The sequence below is a fragment of the Austrofundulus limnaeus genome, unplaced genomic scaffold (assembly GCF_001266775.1).
Source record: "Austrofundulus limnaeus strain Quisiro unplaced genomic scaffold, Austrofundulus_limnaeus-1.0 Scaffold8, whole genome shotgun sequence".
Lineage (NCBI taxonomy): Eukaryota > Metazoa > Chordata > Actinopteri > Cyprinodontiformes > Rivulidae > Austrofundulus > Austrofundulus limnaeus.
Genome location: NW_013952410.1, coordinates 2,778,694 through 2,799,467, shown reverse-complemented (window position 1 = coordinate 2,799,467; position 20,774 = coordinate 2,778,694). Strand labels below are relative to the sequence as shown.

The 20,774-nt window shown below is 38.2% G+C and overlaps 1 protein-coding gene across 6 annotated transcripts in view; it reads left to right on the top strand.

Annotated features, from left to right (window-relative positions):
* The window catches only part of ttll7 (tubulin tyrosine ligase-like family, member 7), a 95,856-nt gene that overhangs the window by 50,788 nt on the left and 24,294 nt on the right, over positions 1-20,774 (top strand). For 5 of the 6 annotated variants that reach the window (XM_014000034.1, XM_014000043.1, XM_014000048.1 and 2 more), the window contains exons 11-15: positions 272-419; positions 2,297-2,370; positions 5,766-5,901; positions 13,226-13,312; positions 16,752-16,983. In XM_014000034.1, coding sequence (XP_013855488.1) covers positions 272-419; positions 2,297-2,370; positions 5,766-5,901; positions 13,226-13,312; positions 16,752-16,983 — 677 coding nt within the window. The remainder of the gene's footprint in view (positions 1-271; positions 420-2,296; positions 2,371-5,765; positions 5,902-13,225; positions 13,313-16,751; positions 16,984-20,774) is intronic. The other variant, XM_014000054.1, reaches the window with a different exon arrangement.

The following is a 20,774-nucleotide window of genomic DNA, read 5'->3' as shown; positions in this document are numbered from 1 at the left end:
TTTTTTTTGGTAAATTATGAGTTTGTTTATTGTTTCTGTTTTGTTTGTTTGTTGTTGTTTTTTAACGTTTAATATGAAAAATTTACCAAAAATAAAGTTATTGATTGATTGATTGATTGAAATCCTCAGAGAACCGAAAGGAACCTTGAAAACCAACAAAATGAATGAATGAAAAAAACCCCACTAAACTTATGACTTTGCGGGTGAGAGGGAACATAAATTTTAATTGTTTTTAAAAGTTTTCTGTTTCACATTCTCTATTCTGGTCCAGGGCCAGTGATAAGAAACGTAACCTGGCCCAACAAAAGGCCGAAGCTCAGAGACGGCTTTATGGACACGGCTCCATGAAGAAACTCTCAGCTTCATCCTCTGACTGGGAGAAACAACGTCACACACTGGAAAGAAGAAGAGAAGAACTGGTACGGAACAAGCAAATAGAATATTACAGCTGTTTTTAATAAAAGATAGACCAGACTTTCATATGAAGTCTTGCAGATTTTTACGGTCTCTGGAGCAAAACTGTAGTTCTTTTAATTTCTGAACACAAACCAGCTGCATCGCTGTATTTGCTAAGCTTCTGTACAAAATGCTGTGTGCAAGGAAACTGAGGGGATACTCATTGATTTTCCCTCCTAAACATTCAGAACCAGGATGAGGATTAAAATGGTAGCAGTGCAGGAATTAGCCATGATCATATATCACACGATAACTTTATATTTAGAGTCTGAGATTTTTTTTTTAAAACTGCTCATATGGAGTATCAGTCCAGAACTGAAAAAAAAAAAAAAACCCAAAGAAACAAACAAATAAAAAAAACCCAATAAAATAAATATATTTTCTTAATTTCTCGTAAAAAAAGAGATATATTAATTTATTAGGGGTGCAACGATACAGAAAATTCATCATTTCAATACTTTAGTCTCATGGTTCAATATTTTTTGATACAAAAAAAAGGAGAAATTACGATGCCCTTCTTAACTTGTGTTTTTGAAATTGATTATGAGCCTTTGTTTGACCTCAAAAGTAAGGTTTATAAAATGTTGCTGGAACAGCAAGTTTCTCAGTGGATCTGCGCTCGACAATGCAGCCTAGGTGCCTAGTCGAACGCAGATCCACTGAGCCTTCCACACAGTGCATTTTTAAAAAAACAAGCTGAAAACATACATTTTAAAATCTGTATTGTTCGATACAAGTGTGTGTTGAACCTAGAGTACTGTATTGAACGGTTTGATACAGATATGTGTGTTATTGCACCCCTAATATACAGGGGTAAGACAATGAAACTGAAACACCTGTCATTTTAGTGTGGGTGGTTTCATGGCTAAATTGGACCAGCCTGGTGGCCAGTCTTCATTAATTGCACATTGCACCAGTAAGAGCAGAGAGTGAAGGTTCAATTAGCAGGGTAAGAGCACAGTTTTGCTCAAAATATTGCAATGCACACAACATTATGGGTGACATACCAGAGTTCAAAAGAGGACAAACTGTTGGTGCACATCTTGCTTGTGCATCTGTGACCAAGACAGCAAGTCTTTGTGATGTATCAAGAGCCACAGTATCCAGGGTAATGTCAGCATACCACCAAGAAGGACCAACCACATCCAACAGGATYAACTGTGGACACAAGAGGAAGCTGTCTGAAAGGTGTGTTATGGTCTAAAACCAGGTGTTTCAGTTTCATTGAGTAACCCCTGCATATACAGAATGAGAGAGAAAGAGAGAACAAATTATAAACGTCACCTTTTTCTTCATGTCAAAGAGTCAAAGTTTTCTGAGAAATGTATACTGGTAATTATTTTTTCCATGAAATGAAGAAGTCAGGGGAACGTTTCTCCTCTGCACAGTGAAAACTGCCAGCTACTTGCGTTTTAATGCCTCCCACCTTCTTTGATTAGCCTTTTGATAGCCACACTGGTAATCAGTGGGAACGTGGAACGGCGCAGCAGAGGCACTCCTTTAAAAAGGCCACAACCTCATCTTGGAGTGCTGTTTTGGCTGAAGTGTGAGATCGGGTTTAGGTCGACTGAAGCCTTCTATCACTCAGTGCTTAATGGTATTGCAGTGCTAGTAGCAAAGTGGTCACCTCATCTTTGCTTTATGACAAGTTTAACAGCTAAGCCCCACAATTACACCTTTGTAATGTACTGAGTGTAAAAAAAGGAAATTAAGAGTCAGTGAWGGAAAACGTGTTTTTCTTTTCTATTGAGCTCCTTTTATATAGAATTGCATTATTTGGTACCAATTACTATAAAACATGTTCTTACTATTTTTCCTTTTGGTTTAAATCTGTTTGTAGAAAGAGCGGCTTGCACAAGTTCGCAAGCAGATTTCCAGAGAAGAGCATGAAAACCAACATCTGGGGAATTACAGGTAAKAAAACACCCATCCAGTCAGGCACTATGAGCTTTCTCTTTTGGAGACCCACCCACTGTCTTTGTGCCTGTTTGGGAGTCGTGCCAATGTGCCATGCTTTTGTGAAAATAAAAATTGCTGGTGACAGAAGGAACAGCTGAACATTTTGGAGAATGCAAAAGACTGGAATAATACAAGTTAAAATGGAAAGAAGGAAATCAGACAAAGTTTACAATGACAAACTACTATCCCTYTCGGCACATTCCTAACTTTGCCACATTTTAGAAACTAAATTTAGCATGTAAACTTCGTTTCCCAGCTGCAAGCTATCTTCTTTTCCCTCCACACTTGTTTTCCTTTTTTTCCTACTCAAACTCCAGCTGGTGCTTTGGAAGAAAGTGAGCGTGTTGATTTCTAACCTCGCAGATGGAGCAGATTTACCTTACAGCATGACTTAGCAAGTTCACATTTACMGCTTGTCCCATGTAAACTGTTCTCTCTCTTTCACTCTCACCATTTTTTCTTTCTGCCTCCTTCTCTTTATTCCACGTGTGCAAACACCTACGCCTTTTCAAGCCTTGAATTTTATCACCTCCAAAGTTTTAGCGCAAATATACACACAAACATATACATACGSAACTGGGCGACACACACACACACTCACCTGTCTTGCTGCCTCCCCATGTCTAAGTGACTTCTTGACTCATCACTTGACTGGATGCCTAGTAAGAATGCTGCTCCAGGCCTGTGTGAAGTGCTGTCACCTCCTTCCTCTTCCTCGACAGGCTGCCAGACAGTCAATCAGGCAGGCAGAGGTCTGTCTGGAGCATCCCTAATAAAGACCTCTTAGCATTCAAATGGTGCCCCGGCRCAGCGGTGAACTCTGATTAACACACTGCTGCTCATTAGATGACTATGGGTAATGAACTCACTTACATTTGGCTGTTAGATGAAATCGGGTGAGGAAAGCCAGGACCCCGAGACATCCATGAGAAGCCCAGCTGAGAGTTTACAATAGCTTAAAATAGTTTTATTTACAAATAAACTGATTGCTTGGCTGGTGACTGGAATTGGCAGATTTTTAAGCATGGCTGCTGATTGGCTGAACTGATCCTCTTAGTATGGACTGATTCAAAATGATTTTTTTGTAACTTTTTTTCCCCCAATCCATGAATGCACCACCAAATCTATGCAATGAAAAATCTATTTCTTAACAGTCCATCAAGTGGCTAATTTGAGCCACTACTAGTCCATATTTAGTGTGGATATTTTTACTGAGAGAAGAAGACAGAGATAGCTACAGTATACTGTATACTGTATATGTTTTTCAAAATAAAAGAGAAAGCTCAAGAGGTATGTATACACTGAATTGTCCTTGGAGGTTTTACAGTTATTCAGTTTACTGCTCTGTAACTAGGAAATTACTAAAGCCAGAGGGGATTCAATTTAATAGTAAAACAGGTGTTCTTTATTTGGATTTTTGCTTGCATTAAAATTCACTTCCTTTTTTTATATTCTTGTTAAAGGTCAAGGGTCTGCTTCAAGTTACTTCTACACAGAATAGCCTACCTACATACTCCTGCCTCCACTCTTATAGGTCACCTTACTTTCCCCTGTCTTTTGGAAATGGGTGTCGGCTACAACCATTTCCATCCTCTTGGCAAAATCCACCAYCATCTGTCCTTCCTGGTTCCTTTCTTTGACCAAACCTGCCCATCACTTCCTCATCTCTTCTGTTTCTTTCATCAACATGTTCATTCAGGTCTGCTCTGATCACCACTCTATCTACCCTTCACTCTCTGTTTCTTTATCTAGATCCTTCCAGAAATGATCTTTCTCCTCTGCCTCACCTCCAACCTGTGGTACATAACCATTGACAACATTCAACATTTGACCTTCCACTTCTACCCTCAGTCACATCATCCTGTCTGACACTTTTGTCACCYGACTAAATTCCTTTCAAACCCCTCTTTTAGGACTACCTCTACTCCATTTCTCTTCCTATCCACAGCACAGTAAAAATACCTCAAACCCTGTCCCAGTGCTCCGATCTTTGCTGCTCTTCTACTTGGTCTCTTGCACACATAAAATATCTACTTTCCTTTTCTGCATCATGTCAGTCARCTTTCTCCCCTTGGTTGTCATTGWTCCTACATTTAGAGTTACTTCCCTCAGTTTTACACTCTTGACTTTCCTGTTCTACCTCAGTCTACTGGCACGTTTCCCTCTTTGTGGTCTTYGACTAACAGTAGCAYAATTTTTGCAAGCAGCCTGTTTTTCACCACCACTGGTGGTAGTTGTCAATCTGGCCCTCATCTGGTCCCATTTGGTCTCATTTAGACAAACTTGTGTATTTGTTTTGACAAACGTGTTTAAGCCAGATCCCCTTCGTGATGCAACCTTAATCATTTACCCAGGCTTGGCACCGGTATGACAGATAYGCTTGCTTTTGCTCCCTAGTGGCAGGTTCAGGTCTTTCCTTGTTTTTCATGGCTTTTTTTTCTGTCCCCTCGAATCAAAATGCCAACTTATGGGAACTTTGTCTCTTGATAGTTCTCTGATAATGCCAGACTGTTTTTCTTMTTTTTGCACTTGCACCGGCTAGTGGTAATTTTCTTTAAAAAAGCTTACATTGTTTTGATTTACTGGCCAAAGTGATGACGCACGGGTGTTTGGAGAAAGGTTACGAGGATAACCAGACAAAGATTTGTACAATGTTTTAATTTCATCTCTAAGCTAATCACTGAGCACTGTCAAGATGTGTTAATAGGTACATTAGCACCTAAATGAAGTTTGCACATTTTCTTGACTCGAGGTCTTCAGTTATACATGTCTTTTGTATTTTCTCTTTGCTCCATTCTTCTGCTTTGTTTCCCCTTTATTCTGCTTCACATCTTTCTTTTGTCCATTTCCTCACACCTTTCACTGAAATATTTTCCTCCCTCCATGTTTCCTGTCTCACACGCGCTTTTTCATGTTCAACCACCACTCACACCTGCTGTGACTTGACCTCGCTGTGCCTCAATTCATCCATTTGTCTCTTCTTTTAAAATGTTCTTTGTTTTGTTGCCTCCTATCCTCTCTGTACGCCTGCCCTTTATTTATCTCTCCATCTCTTTGGCAACACATTTCGCCCCCTTCTTCTTTTTTGCTCTTTTATACTGTACTAACCCCTCCCTTTGAAATCTGTTACTGTGCCTCTCTTAACCTCACATGTCTCCTTTGCTTAACCCCAATCTCCCTATTCTTGTTACTTTGGTGACCCTAAACTCCTTTTTTCTCTTCTCCATCCTTTATTTCCCCACTCTCACTTGTCCCGTCTCCCAATGCTGATAACCCTTCTTTATTACTTCTTGTTCCCTGTATTTTATTTTCTCCTTGCCCCTGTCTCTCTCTGTCTCTTCGGCCTACAGACGTATTTACCCCCCAGACGACAAGCTGCTGTTGGAAAAGTATGAAAGCCTGCTCTCGGCCGCCTTTCAGACCTTCCTCGCCGGGCGAGCTGCCTCACTTCAAAAGGAAATGAATAATCCTCTGAAACGAATGAAGGCACGTACATCAGTGGCTGACAGTCACGGACACACACAAACACACACCACATAATCCTGCAGAGATTCACACCTGAACATATACACACACAGCATTCAAACGATTGCAGACACAAAGAAGAGCAACACACACATTTCTATTAAGATTCTGCCCACAGAGACGAATGAGGATGTGCAAATWATGCGGAAAACGTCTTACAGTCCTTGATTTTTGTTCGAATGTTTGACAATATGTAGGAAGGAAAAGCACAATATGTGCTACTGTCCTACTGTCATTCATACTGTCGCTTCACAAATATTTATTGCATTTTGCGTAAAAATTTAAAAGAAAATCAAATCCCACAGAACAATGTGATATTTGTTTCTTTTTTTCAGTTTGACACTCTTCACTTTCTGTCTGGTGTCTTTCTGTATATTTCACATATTTTTGTTCTCTCTGATAGTGTCAGTTCTGAGTGGATGACAGCTGTTGCCCACACATACTGTTTATTATTCCCTTTTTGTTAAGAATGCAACTTTTAACATACGGATATTAATGTGTTCACACATGCATTCAAAAGGTTTATGCATTTTGCAATAACTTAACAGGGTTAAGAGTCAATGTATGAATAGATTGTGTGGGCCAAAGGCTTTCAGTGRTACGAGGAATGTAGCTTCTGCTTAACAATATAGGTGAAGGTGTGAAGACAAACATTAAAATGAAAAAAAAAAAGGCTGGAAGATACAATCATTGTTCAAATTGTAGAGTATGACTGAGAAAGTAGTTGCATAGAAAAGAGAAGATAAAATGCTGAAAGAAACGCTTTGGCATCTTTCTCGTTGTGAAATTTTTTTTTCGAAAGACTAGCAATTAAAAGGATTTTTAGAGCCAAATTTCTGTCATCATGTCATTTTTATTTGTTTAACAGGAACAAAACAATGACACTAAAAACACACGGAAAGCATTKTGACTTGTTTCAATATGATGATGATTAAAGCATCAACAGGATGCAGATAAAAATAAAACAACAAAAAAACGAATTATTATTGACAAAAGTATTGATGCTATAAATTCATTACTAATCGCCGTCATGTGCAGATATTGCAACTTTAGAAGCTGACTCTTAGCAGTTTGCTTTTAACAAAGGTTATGTTCTGTTATCTACGAATCTCTGCAGAGAACCTTCATAGAGATTTCAATAGAGGATTGGGTTGAACCCAAACTCTCAGATTTTTAATTTAGCCAGCTAAGAGATGTGGAGTTTGTTCAAAGCAGTAAGGTAAGGAAGAGTAACTCTACTGTTTCCTATCTATTCACACAATCGTGAGTGACAACTGAACTGTCCTCTTTAAAGGGACAAAGTGTGAGATACTAATCTAGACCATCTATGAGAAAGAGGGCAGGTTCCTGAAGCTCAGCATGATAATCATCACACCATGAATATTTCATTTTAAACCGATATTTCCTTCTGTTTTTTTAAACATTATGTGTTGCTTTCAATACTTCACATTGATTTTAGTACCACACATTCACAGTGGAGACAAAAAAGTCATCTTGAGATMTTGGTAAGCTGAGTTTGTAATGTTTTTGTGTTTGAATAGTGTTTCATGTTTGGTTGTAGTGAAGGTTCAGTATCTTTCAGGATTGTTTGTCATCGTTCAAAGCATAGTTTTTCACAAACACATCTTTGTACTTAAATATAATTGTGGACTCAGGAATGAATTTCGTTTTGTAGTTGAAGGTCTTTTTGATGTCTTAAACAAGTTTGTGATCGCAGTCTAGATTTGGTTACATTTGGCACCATTACTGGCACATTTATGAACAAATCAAATGAGTATTAAATGTAGTTTACTGGCCACAAGTTGCCATTATGACATATATAAAGTTGTACAGCAAAGTGTCATTCCTAGTAATTGTGAGCTGTTTCATAGCAGCATTAGTACCTGAATTTAATTACATTCCTATTTGTACTTTGTTCTAAATTAAATAATTTTAGGCACTTTTGAGACAATCACAGGTTTATTTAGCCAGTTTCTCATCGGGTTGCGACAGCTGGTGACCAGTCGGCAAACAGCATTTGTGAGAGACCCTCCAAAATTACTTTCAAGTTTCTCACTTTCCTCACAGGAGTTGCAGAGCCATGCAATTTTGTCACTTGAATTGAGAATGTGTTTGATACATTTAAGCAACACAGTGTCACTCAAAATAGTAAAGAGTTTCCACATTTGTCTAGTTTCAGTTTTATTTCTGATCTTTTTCAAGAGTGCAAGAACTATATTTTGACAGAGATAGGGGAGCTCTGCTCTGACAGAAAATATGTCTAGGTCTAAAAACCATGACAAAGATGAATAATAATTATTGAGAAAATGGTGCAAATCTGCATGTTTTCATTTTCAGGGTGTACTCCTGTAGATTAAATATAGAGCATAGTCAAGGTGTGTAAAAACCGAGCCGTGGGTGGAGGTGGGCAACAAATTTTCAATTTTCAAAAACTGGCTGCTTTTTTAACTCACTGCTAGGGTTGGGTAAAATCATATCGTGGGCAATTTATCTTCAGTAAAACTGTCAACATTTAAAATTTGCCACTTTGCACTTGAATTAGTGTCGTGATGATGATGCATTTTTGTATACAGCACACTATCACTATCAGGTGAGCATGTGAGCCCAATGGTGGAAGGCACCATAAACGACATAAATCGAAGTACGAGGAAACCTGGAAAATGTGGACCAAGGCCACAATATCGACCACATGCAAGTGCAATTGTCATCTACTAATTGTCATATTAATTRTTATCGGCTAAATGCTACAATTAATTGGGATATTTTTTTCTGTCARTATTGCCTAACCCTATTCACTGATCACTTAGTGGCAAACACACAGATTTCAATGAAAGTAACTGAAAATTTGCCCATTTGTTTACAGTTTTGTTGTAATTTTAAGTTGCCGACTAGTCTCCAACATTTGCAGCTTGTTAAGACCTTTTGCAATCCCATCAGTAAGTCTGACGCATTAGTGCCAATATACTTTTCTATCTATAATATAAGCTATGTCACAAATCATTGCATCTATGTAAACCCAACCATTTATACAACACCAATTAAAATGGAACCTAACAAGTTTTATGTCTGCCATTTATATTAGTTCTTGTTCAYGTTGCACAAAGTACATCATCTAACCTGTACTGTGTATTTTAGTATACCTTTTGTTTGGAAGCCAGAGGTCATTTGCAAGCAAACAATCACATTTCTATCAGGTCTGGCAGGTTTTGCACCAAAAACACTTATGCTTGTCTGCTTTTGTTTGCTTCTCATCGTCAATATGAATTGAAAAATGTCACGTTCTGTCACTGTATCAAAGAAAGTAAAGCCTGTGTTGTATTCCTAGAAATAACATGTTGATTGACTACAGAGCAGCCTCTTGCTTTCAGCTGCTGCTCTACAGACATCCCAGTGATGGGTTACACGGTTTTCCAAAGTGTTTGCATCACCCTTCTCCCCACTTTCATTACAGTTAGGTTGAAAGGTATGCATCAGATTGTTAGGTCTGTTGTTAGCTACATTTTTTCCCCTGACTTCTCAGTTGCTATCTTTCCATTTCACCACTTTATTTTTTATTTTCAAATGAATACTAAATCTGAAAAGGAAAATGTTGTCAAGCTGTCACTCGCTCAGAAGGCCTGCGGTTTTCTGTCATAAACATTAAAAAGTACATAAAAGTGAAAATGTTGTCTTCGCAAACTTCTGTCACAGAAAAATTCTTTCAAAGAGGCAAGTTCAAAAAGTTCATAGACTGAGCATGGATGTTAAAATTTGTATTCTAACTAGGTCTTGTTTCCTAAATGAACTTTGAAACACTACTCAAAAAGAAAAAAATAAGTAGGTCCTCTGGATGGGTTCTTCTTTAGTGAAATGTTTCGTCTCTCCTCCAAGAGACTTCTTCAGTCTGATGAGTTTCAGGTGAACTCAGCCTTATAAGCACTGCCTCCACATGGAAAAACAGATTAGTCACATACAAAAGAGGGCCATCGCCTACCAAAAGGTTTGATTAGCTCTATTATTCATAGAGGGTCATGTGCCCCATCACCTGACTTATTAGTTTGGATGCTTCGGCTGTGGTTATTTGGTGTTTTGTTATGTGTATGTAGTGAGTACAAGTGGGGTTCAATGTCCCCTAGTTTTTTTCTTTTTTCCCCTCTTTGCGTTGGTAATCGTTGGGGCCCTGATTCACACCTTTTGCTCACAGGGGGCTGAGTCATACTTGCAATAACAGCATTTTAGGAGGACAACTGGACACGAAGGCCTCCACTTCTGTTTAATGGTGGACGTTTTTTCTTAAGAAAACTAACCTGTTTGTCCACCATATGGAGGCAGTGCTTATAAGGCTGAGTTCACCTGAAACTCATCAGACTGAAGAAGTCTCTTGGAGGAGAGATGAAACGTTTCACTAAAGAAGAACCCATCCAGAGGACCTACTCATTTTTTTTCTTTTTGATTTTTTTCTACCTCGATTACTGAGATGCATCAGGACATTTCAAACACTACATTTCAAAAGTAGTACTCAGCTAAAATAAATCAAAACTGTATTGGTGGTTCTCACGAATCGTACTGTTCCGCAAGAATGTGCTGTTTGTAGTTCAATGTAATTTACACTATTTTTAGAAGTGAAAGACAGTAAAATTGCAAGAAAATACTAAGAAGCTGCTTATTATTGGCTTAAAGCAAATAAAATAAAATATCATTAAATGTTAAAATGCTAAACTACTAGATTGTTTTTGTTTTTTCTGCCTGACCTGTGCCACCTTTATGTAGTATATACAGATCATTCTCAAAAAATTAGTATATTATGATAAAGTTCATTATTTTCTGTAATGTACTGATAAACATTAAACTTTCATGTATTTTAGATTCATTGCACACCAACTGAAGTAGTTCAAGCCTTTTATTGTTTCAGTATTGATGTTTTTGGCAAAAAAGTAAAGAAAAACCAAAAATCCCTATCTCAAAAAATTAGCATATTTCATCCGACCAATAAAAGAAAAGTGTTTTTAATACAAAAAGGTCAATCTTCAAATAATTACGTTCAATTATGCACTCAATACTTGGTTGGGAATCCTTTTGCAGAAATGACTGTTTCAATGCGGTGTGGCATGGAGGCAATCAGCCTGTGGCACTGCTGAGGTGTTATGGAGGACCAGGATGCTTCGAAAGTGGCCTTAAGCTCATCCAGAGTGTTGGGTCTTGTGTCTCTCAACTTCACAATAGCCCACAGATTCTCTATGAGGTTCAGGTCAGGAGAGTTGGCAGGCCAATTGAGCATAGTAATACCATGGTCATTAAACCAATGACCAGTGGTTTTGGCACTGTGAGCAGGTGCCAGGTCGTGCTGAAAAATGAAATCTTCATCTCCATAAAGCTTTTCAGCAGGTGGAAGCATGAAATGCTCCAAAATTTCCTGATAGCTGCATTGACCCTGGCCTTGATAAAACACAGTGGACCAACACCAGCAGCTGACATGGCACCCCAGACCATCACTGACTGACAACTCTTCTCGTTGTGCAGCGTTTTCTGCCACACGTTTTCCTTCCCACAGACTTCCCACTGAGGTGCCTTGATTCAGCACTCTGGGAACAGCCTATTGGTTCAGAAATGTCTTTCTGTGTCTTACCCTCTTGCTTGCGGGTGTCAATGATGGCCTTCTGGACAGCAGTCAGGTCAGCAGTCTGACCCATGATTGTGGTTTTGAGTAATGAACCAGGCTGGGAGTTTTTAAAAGCCCCTGGAATCTTCTGCAGGTGTTTAGAGTTAATTTGTTGATTCAGATGATTAGGTTAATAAGTCGTTTAGAGAACCTTTTCATGATATGCTAATTTTTTTCAGATAGGGATTTTTGATATTTCTTTACTTTTTTGCCAAAATCATCAATATTAAAACAATAAAAGGCTTGAACTAATTCAGGTGGTGTGCAATGAATCTAAAATATATGAAAGTTTATTGTTTATCAGTACATTACAGAAAATAATGAACTTTATCACAATATGCTAATTTTTTTGAGAAGGACCTGTATACATTTATCTATCCATTTCACCCTAGACAAGTCACAAATCTATTACAGGGTCACATAAAGACAAAAGAGACAAATATTCACACTCTCACAGCAATTTTGTAAATGTCATTTTTATTTCATCTACATTTTTTACAAATGTGTCAAATTTGGTTTTCTCCTGTGCTGTAAAGCAAGTCAAAACATTCCGGTAACCCACTTGGTGTTATTTAACAAAGTAATGGGCCTCCAGTGATTATTAACCACCATAGCTGTGGAAGCTTTCACCTCGTAAAAAGTTATTGAGCTGGCAACAGACTTTCATTGAGGCAAAAAATACCTGTTATTTGTAAATTTTTATATAAAGCAGGGTAAAGTATAATTTTCCTGTGAAAATGATAATATAAAAAGCTCAAATTTGAGTTTTTAGCTCTTTATGGCTGTTTGTACAAGTTGGTTTGAGCAAATGTAGTTGCCTTGTTTTCATTTTTTCCCCTCAGTTCTGTAGAGCTTTGATGTTTTTTAATGTGTATTAATTTTAATATGTGTGCTATTTAAAATGAGCTTTGCAGTAGATAGTTTACGTGATTCAAGGAAACCAATAAATATCCATATAGATACTGGGGTTAGACCCAGTTTACTGATTTATAGACAGGTGAGTTAATGGAGAATTACAATGCTGTGTATTTATAACAAAAATGTAAAAAAAAAAAACTTACATCCAAAAAGCCAAATCACTTTCATACAGCAGCTAAATTTGTTTAACACAGAACTGGTGTACCTGATTTTACACTGGTTTTCTTGAATCAGAGGTGCAACATGTAGCACAACTGTGTTGGTGTGATGTAGTGTTCCTTATTGTACAGGCTCTATGCATGTTTTAACACAGATTAGGTGTTCCAGATAAGAAAATATAGCACACTATACGTATGTGCCCACAAGTCATCATCGTGAGTTATGAGATAAAAAAAAAACATCACTCTGAATTTGAGCAGGAAGTTGAAGCCCGTTAGGTCCCCTTCTCAAAAGACATTAAGACCCTTTATAATAACTGTCACCTGTGAAAATCATCACCATGTCACTGACAACTATAATGATTTTTTTGTACAAATTCAGCTTCCTTTTAGTCCTGCAGATACATCACCTATACATTTGAAGTCAAACTTTTTACCATTTTTAATTGAAGAATTATTAGTTTTCTGAGACTTCACATGTGGATCACAGTTTAGGCACCGTGTTTGAAGTCGACTATGTTTCTTTGACATTTTCTAATCTAACCTCTTGTCTGTATGCTTTAATGCATAGGAGGAAGATATACTGGATCTACTGGAGCAATGTGAACTGGATGACGAGAAGCTGATGGGCAAACCCTCCAGGCAACGAGGCCCAAAGGTGGGTGAAAGGGAGAGAGGTAGGGAGACGAAGAGCAGAAAGAGAATAGGGTCCAGATGCCTCATGGGACCTAAAAAAAGAAGAGTGTCAGAGGAGAAGGGATGCCGGTAGTCAGATGCCTGGAGCGAACGCTCACAGAAAGCACACCAGATGTGATTCCTAAAAAAAAGGAGGAGGAGTAGCAGTTCTGCGAAGACTGAAAGGATTCAGAAAGAGACCTGAAGAAGAGACCCAACTCCCCAAGGGGACAACTGTCAGGCTTTCTCCCTCGTGCTCTTCCTGCTATCTCTCCTTCTGTCTATCATCCACTTTTTCTATCGCTCTGTCACATCCACTTATAAGCCTCCTCACAATTTCTTGCAACAGTGCATTACTCCCTCCATCACCTTGCTTCGCTCTCCTCCGTTCACCCCTCCATCCCTTTCTTTCTCTGTACTCGTACACCCATCCCCCACTCGAGGGCCAAATTGACGGGAACGCTCTGGGAGTGCGTTAGAGACCAGACGTCGACGTTCAGCACTGCATTTGTGAGGTCTTTGCTGAAAGTGAAGACTTGTTCATACACAATCGCTGTTGTCCAGAATAATTTGAGACCCGTCAGTTTCGATGTTGTAAAGCGTATGGAGGGAGACATCGATAACGCGGGGAAGGAAAGCGCTGTGACGGCTAGATTCGCTCCTCAGGGTGCGGCGCTCACAAGCCATCTGCTGAAGCTGAACCAACAAGTATGAGAAAGTTTAAAGTGCGGATTGTGGCAAAAGATTAGAAACCGTCGTACTGTCAGAAGGAAAGTACAATGTTTGTTAGAGCTAAAAATAATATTCAGGCAGAGAGGGTTAAAGGTTGAGAAAGTGGAAGGTTTTTATAGCCTTAATAATTTGAACTCCACATCCTAATTTTGATAACTGCAGTTACTCTTTGTCTATCCTTCTTTTAGCTCCTTATTTAGACTGCTTGCCGTTCTCACATCTCCCCCTAATGCATCCAAAATTTCATCTCATTTTTACAGTGTCTGATCTTTTGTCTTTGCCTTGCTCTCCACTGTTTAGTCACAGTCTGTTCTTGTATCCTTTTTATCCCCTCTTTTATGTCCAGAATCTCTTTCTCTTGGTGTTCATTTCCGCCGCTCTCAATCCATTCAGTTTCTCCTTTCTGTTCCTTTCTGCTGCCATGCTGAGATTCACCTTGCCCCTCCTCTTCATGTCTCACCTCATCAATCTGATGTTCCCATCTCCCCTCTTATTCTCCTCTCATGTATTTAATCTCTCTGTCTCTATCCTCGTCTATCACTCACCCACACAGCTACCCAGCGGTGACTGTGTAAGCCTTGTGATCACTTCCTGCTTATTAATTTGAGTGGCCTGACAGCACTGCTCGAGCTGAATGCTGAATAACAGATGTATAAATGCTTTATAAATGTTATCAGCTCATGTCCTTCCATGATGTGAGATAGACCAATATATTTATTGGTATACGAAGAAAAAAAAGTAACTTCATACACTATACTTGAACTWACAAACATAAGTGTTTTCACCTTGTTGCTTCTAATAAAACTGCTGTCAAAGAAGCACCCAGTGATATCACATCCTATGTATATGCATTTATGTTCTTTTTCATCTAAAGAAGCATATATGTTAAACAGTAAAGAATGAATAAAAGATTTCACCTTGAATTTATCATGTACTTTACAGTACTTAGGTGAAGGTTTAAAGGATGGTCATGTTAATTGTGCTTATAACATATTGCCTGACTGGCACCTGGTCTCCTGTGACAAATGCTCAAAGACTTGACGTGATGCTAGGCCAACGTCAACTCAGTTCATCATGTTCATTTATAACGGTGTGTGAATTAGAGGTTGACCAATTGATCAGTCTGCTGATTGATTAGTTTAGTTTTTGCTATTTTTAAATTAATCAGCATCCAAAAGCCCTGAGCATACCAAGTGGATTAAAAGACAGACATATCTGTTGGTAGCACAGCAATGATATGCTTGACTCTGTGCACTTGCGTYAATGTGCTTCCTGTGACAGAGGTGTTGTTTATGGCAGGGGTGCTTTTTGACACAACACCAGTGTTACGACCCCTTCCTTTAAACAAGGGGCAGCAACACGACAACCACAATAAATAGACAAGAGTCACTGCAAAGGTGTATAAAAAGTTTTATTTTTGTTACTCTGCTCCAAAAGGCTGTACCACTGTGGGGGAGAAAGGGACCATTAGGTGTGGTGCCAAACAAAAGAAACAAGCAAAACAAAACAGGGCCTGTCTACAATCTGGTCTAAATAGAAAACAAAGAAAGAAAAACACCCTGATAAACTTCTCAAAAAAAAGGTCTCACCAAAACATTACATGGGTGGCACCAACCTACTTACCTAGTGTTTTTAACATAAAGGTACCTACGTGATGAAAAATGTACAGGGTACCCCAAACTTACCTAGTCCTCTTAACTCCCACCACAAACCTTTAAACAATGGAGCAGGTTCCACAGGAGGACCAGCAGCAGCACAGGTGCACCAGGCAATCAGCAGTAGCAGCTGCAGCAGGGAGGAGAAGAAGCCACCCCAGACCTCCAGGTGAGCTTCTTAAGTAGGGTGTGGTGGAGTCCTGGTTGGTCTGTTCGAAACTCTTCCATCCAATCAGCCTTTAAAGATCCAAATTGGCTCCAGCCTGCAAGCTGAACCTGAAAATAGAGAAAAGAAAGAGGAGGAAGAAAACAAATCTGCTAGACACGTAACAACCAGCAAATCCAAAAGAAAGTAAACTAGGATATTGTGATAATTTTACACTTTCTTATCATTCTTTGGGTACTAACCAAAGTCATCACCTCAATGAAATCCTCACTGGTGGCCTGAATAGTTTGTGCAGCAGGCTGTATAATAACACAGGACTGTTTTTTAGGTGGTTTGTGTTTCTATGGTGTTTCTGAGTAGTTTATTCTGACCGTTGTGCAATTCCTAGTATTGATTATTGATTATATTGGTTATTATTGATTATTATTGCAATTCCTATTATTGATTATTGCACACCCTGTTCAAAGCAATAGCCCATTTATTTTAAATCACCTTTTTGTTTTACATAATATTAAATGGTTATATTTAAGGGCCAAATGCCGAAGAACAAATTAATCAACTCCATATACAAATCATGAATTGTTCTTATTTTTACAAACTGCCCTTGACAAAAACAAAACAAAACAAAAAAACTCCAGCGTACATACATACTGGTACTCTTGTGAGTTTTCATTGGTATTGAAATATTTAACTAAAGTCCTTTTTTCCAGTCTTAAATAATTTTTCACATTTAACACATTTTACAATGAGGAAGCTAATTAAATTAGTTCAGAAATTTTTATATATTCATCGGATTTTCTACATTCTGGCACTAAGATTATTCGATAGAGGATGTGCTTCATATCTGCGTATGTATGTGTCCTTGCCAGCCTTTGACCTCCATGCCAGAATGCAGTCAGACGCCAAGACGTCAACGACCAGATTACCTGGCTGACTTCACCAGCGGCAGCAGCGCCAATAATTCCTGCTCCTCTTCAGATGAAGAGGAGCAGGACAAGAGGAGGAACGCCGGAAAAGGTAGACACGGAGAGAAGAGAGGAGAGAAAAAAGTTTCCTACGACCTTGGCGAGAGCAAGGAAAAGAACTTGGTTGAGCGCTCAGGTAGGTGAAAGTGTTGGGGAAGTCTTTATTGGGTGGACAGAGTGTGGGGTTTGACAAGGATCTTGTTTCCTTTAAAAGGTATTTTTTCTTTTTTCATGTTGGCTTACTTTTCCTAGAAGACTAATAACATTTATAAACTTTATTGAGGAATTCCGAAACCATGTATTTGGAAAAAAACATTGAGGATGATTTAGAAAAGTTCCAATGGTCCAGTTCTGTTGTGTCCAAGAAAAACTGAGTTAACACAGAAACTTTACTAAGTGACTCTGTTCTTTTTTTTAAGATGAGACATTCTTTATACAACCATTTTAAAGAAAATGGTTCACACTAGGGATGCACGATATTTCGGTATTCATATCGGTATCGGACGATATTGGTCATTTTCTAGAATATCGGTATCGGTCYGATATGTAAAACTTGGCCGATATTAACGTCCGATATTGATTTCCCACTCTTTAGCTTTAGTTTCTGTTTTGGGAGGGGAGATGGTTGATTGAGCGGCATCTGTTTGATCATGATAGTGATATTGACGCTGCACAGCCAGGAATAACTAAGGTAGACAGCCATGTCAGAGGTCTGGTTGTTTATTTACAGTACTGAAACAGACCCAAGTGTGTTTGTGGGTATATGTGTAATATAATTTTTGTGTTTTTGTAATATCGGTAAATATCGGTTATCGGCCATTACAGCAATAATTATGTCAGATATCGATATCGGCTGAAATTTTCCTATCGGTGCATCCCTAGTTCACACCTCTTGAACTTACGTAGGTTCAACAAAAGTTTTTTTTAATCTTTGAAGCATTTTGTACACTTTTTACCTGCTACACATAAATTGATTAGCTGAATAATGACATTTTACCTATTTGATTCCTTAATCCAAAGGACTAAACCAGTGTCAAACACAACCACTACCTACCTATCAAGCCACACTTTTCCCATCTTTTTCTAATTACGTTATATTGTTAGTAGACCTGTCATGATATATAAAAAATATAATCTAGACAATAAATTCTCAGAAATTGTGATAAATGACAATATTGTTTGGAGACCATTTTAAGCTAATATGATGATCGCATCTCCCCCTTACGAAGCGTACAGAAGTTAATGAAATTTACATACGTGAAAAAAGTTACAGACTTGAACCACAACAACCCACAACAGCTACTRAAGCTGTAACATCGCTACACACATCCTCTATCCAAGCCAGTGCAATTTATTCTATGTGTCTTCATAAAATAATTGTAGTCACCTGCACACAGCTTATGAAATTTATGGAAGTTTACGCAATTTATGTAGTTTAATTTAAAAAAAAATACTCTTGGCAAACCCCGAGGGCTCTGATGGCAACTTAATACGTCTTTATCTAAAAGAAGGCGTCAGCAAATCAACACTCCTCTAGGTTAATACCTGTTCATGGGGMTATACCGAGGTTACGAGACCATGTACTTGACAAATATCTGACGTGAGAGTTCATGGGATCCATGATTAATTGTAACATTAGACTTTATTTGATAAACGTGTATTTTAACTGTGAAATAAAAACTGTAAAAATACTGTAGGCTGTTTAGTTTTTATAATTTTTAAACTAAAAGTTTAAAAATATATTACACGGATGGGGCTGTTTTATTTACACGCAAGGTATTCTGGGTAAATGACGACGTGGATAGGTCATCGGTGCGAGGCTGCTAGCGAGCTATACCCACCCTGAAGGTTAATCTTGGACAATATCTGATGATCGACTCTTTTAAATGAAACCAGAGAGCGTTGATAGAGAGGAGAAGGTAGAAATGACTCGGCCTCTAACTGAAAATATGGATGGAGGACAACAGAGCTGCTTCATGGAAGAAGAACCACTGTTTAGCCTGTTAGCTTTAGCATTAGCCCAGATGTTATCACCATATATATGTATTAGCTCAGCGCTACAGATTCTCCTCTTGGCACTGAGGTCCTCCATCCACATGACAGAGAGGAGAACACAAAAATGACTCAGCCTGCAACTGAAAATATGGATGGAGGACTTCAATTTAGCTTGTTAGTTTGTGGCGCTAGCGCTGAGCTAATACATATAAGGCAAAATAGTGTTGGCACTAGCTCAAAGGCTAACAGGCTAAGCTGAGGTTCTTATTCCATGAAGCAGCTCTATTGTCCTCCATACACATTTTCAGTTGTAGACTGAATCATTTCTACCTTCTCCTCTCTGTCAACGCTCTCTGGTTTCATTTAAATGAGTCAATCATCAGATATTGTCCAAGATTAACCTTCAGGGTGGATATAGCTCGCTCACACTGAGGACCTATCCACGTCATCATTTACCCAGAATGCTTTGCATGTAAATAAAATGGCTCCGTCCGTGTTAAAATATATATTTTAAAAATTTTACTAAACTAAACAGCCTACAGTATTTTTACAGTCTTTATTTTACAGTTAAAATAAAAGTTTATCAAAAAAAGTCTAATGTTACAACTAGTCATGGATCCCTTTCACTCCTCCTTGTGCTAAGGAGTAATAAGAGGGAAACACAACAAACAAGCAGGCAAATTAAAATTATCAACCTAAATTTTTTTATCGACTTCATTTAAATTTATCATGCGATTAATTGATTTAATGCCTATTGCGACAGACCTAGTTGTTTAAAGCTTTTAGATTTAACATACTAAATAAAACATATAAAGTTTAGTGTGATGAATAGATAGCTTTTTTGTCTTTGATCAATTATTGTCTGATGTTGGGTGCATTTGATGACATCCAGTCTTGGGAAGTCTGGCAATTTTCCTGAATGTTRTCTGTTTTTAAATCATCTTTTTCGCTCCATAAGTCTAAATTGTTCTTTCTAAGAGTGATGGGCAGATACGCTTGCGTCAYTAAGATCGTTGTTTTGTTTTGTTGCTCTTGTCTTGTTGTCAAACCAAAATGTCTGCCTTTATCAAGGTGCTTTCATTTTTTCATATTTCATTAATTCTGGTTGGACCAAAATGATTTTATTGATATTTCTTGAAACCGTCTAGCTTGAAATTGACTGAGGTCTTTCCATTTTCACTTTGACTTCTTGTGTTCATTAATCTTTTTATGTGCTTTATTAGTGACTGTTTAGATAAAAGGAGATCATTTTCTTGCATTTTAAATTGAATTTAAAATGAATAATTATAGCATTTGTTTCTTTAGAGTAAAGATCATAGAGTTTATAGGTAAAGTAACGTTCGAATGCTATAGTGGAGCCCCCTTTATAAAATGCTGAAGCTACGTTTCTGTTGAATAAAAGGTGAAGGTAGACACAGTAATGAATAGAAACTGAAATTTGATTGAAAAAAAGAAGCAGAAAGGCCTTTTTGTTGGCTACCTTGAAAATACCTTGTGGGTTTATGTTGAAAAATCCTGTTTTGTAGTGAGAGTGATAAGCCTCCCTTCGATTCGCATTAGTCGCATGCATCAACTCACTTCAAGCTGTCACAGGCAAGAAAGAGAGGACCTTTTCGAAGCGGTCTACCAACTGACCTTGAATAGGAAATTCACTGGTTGCACTTTGGGTTGAGGTTTATTGCTCACTAGAGATGCATTAGCCTATCCATTTACCACAAAATAAAGAAAAAGTCAAACTTTTTGTTATAGTATCTTATTTTTGTGTGTTTGTATGTGTGTGTGTGCTGAGTGAGAGAGCAACCTTGCCAAGTCCTTCTGTATACCAAGTCACCAAAGGACTGCTACAACTAAGCCCTGTAATGCTCACATTTGGCAATGGTTAAACCTTGGAAGATTCAGGAGTCACACACACACACACACACACACACACAC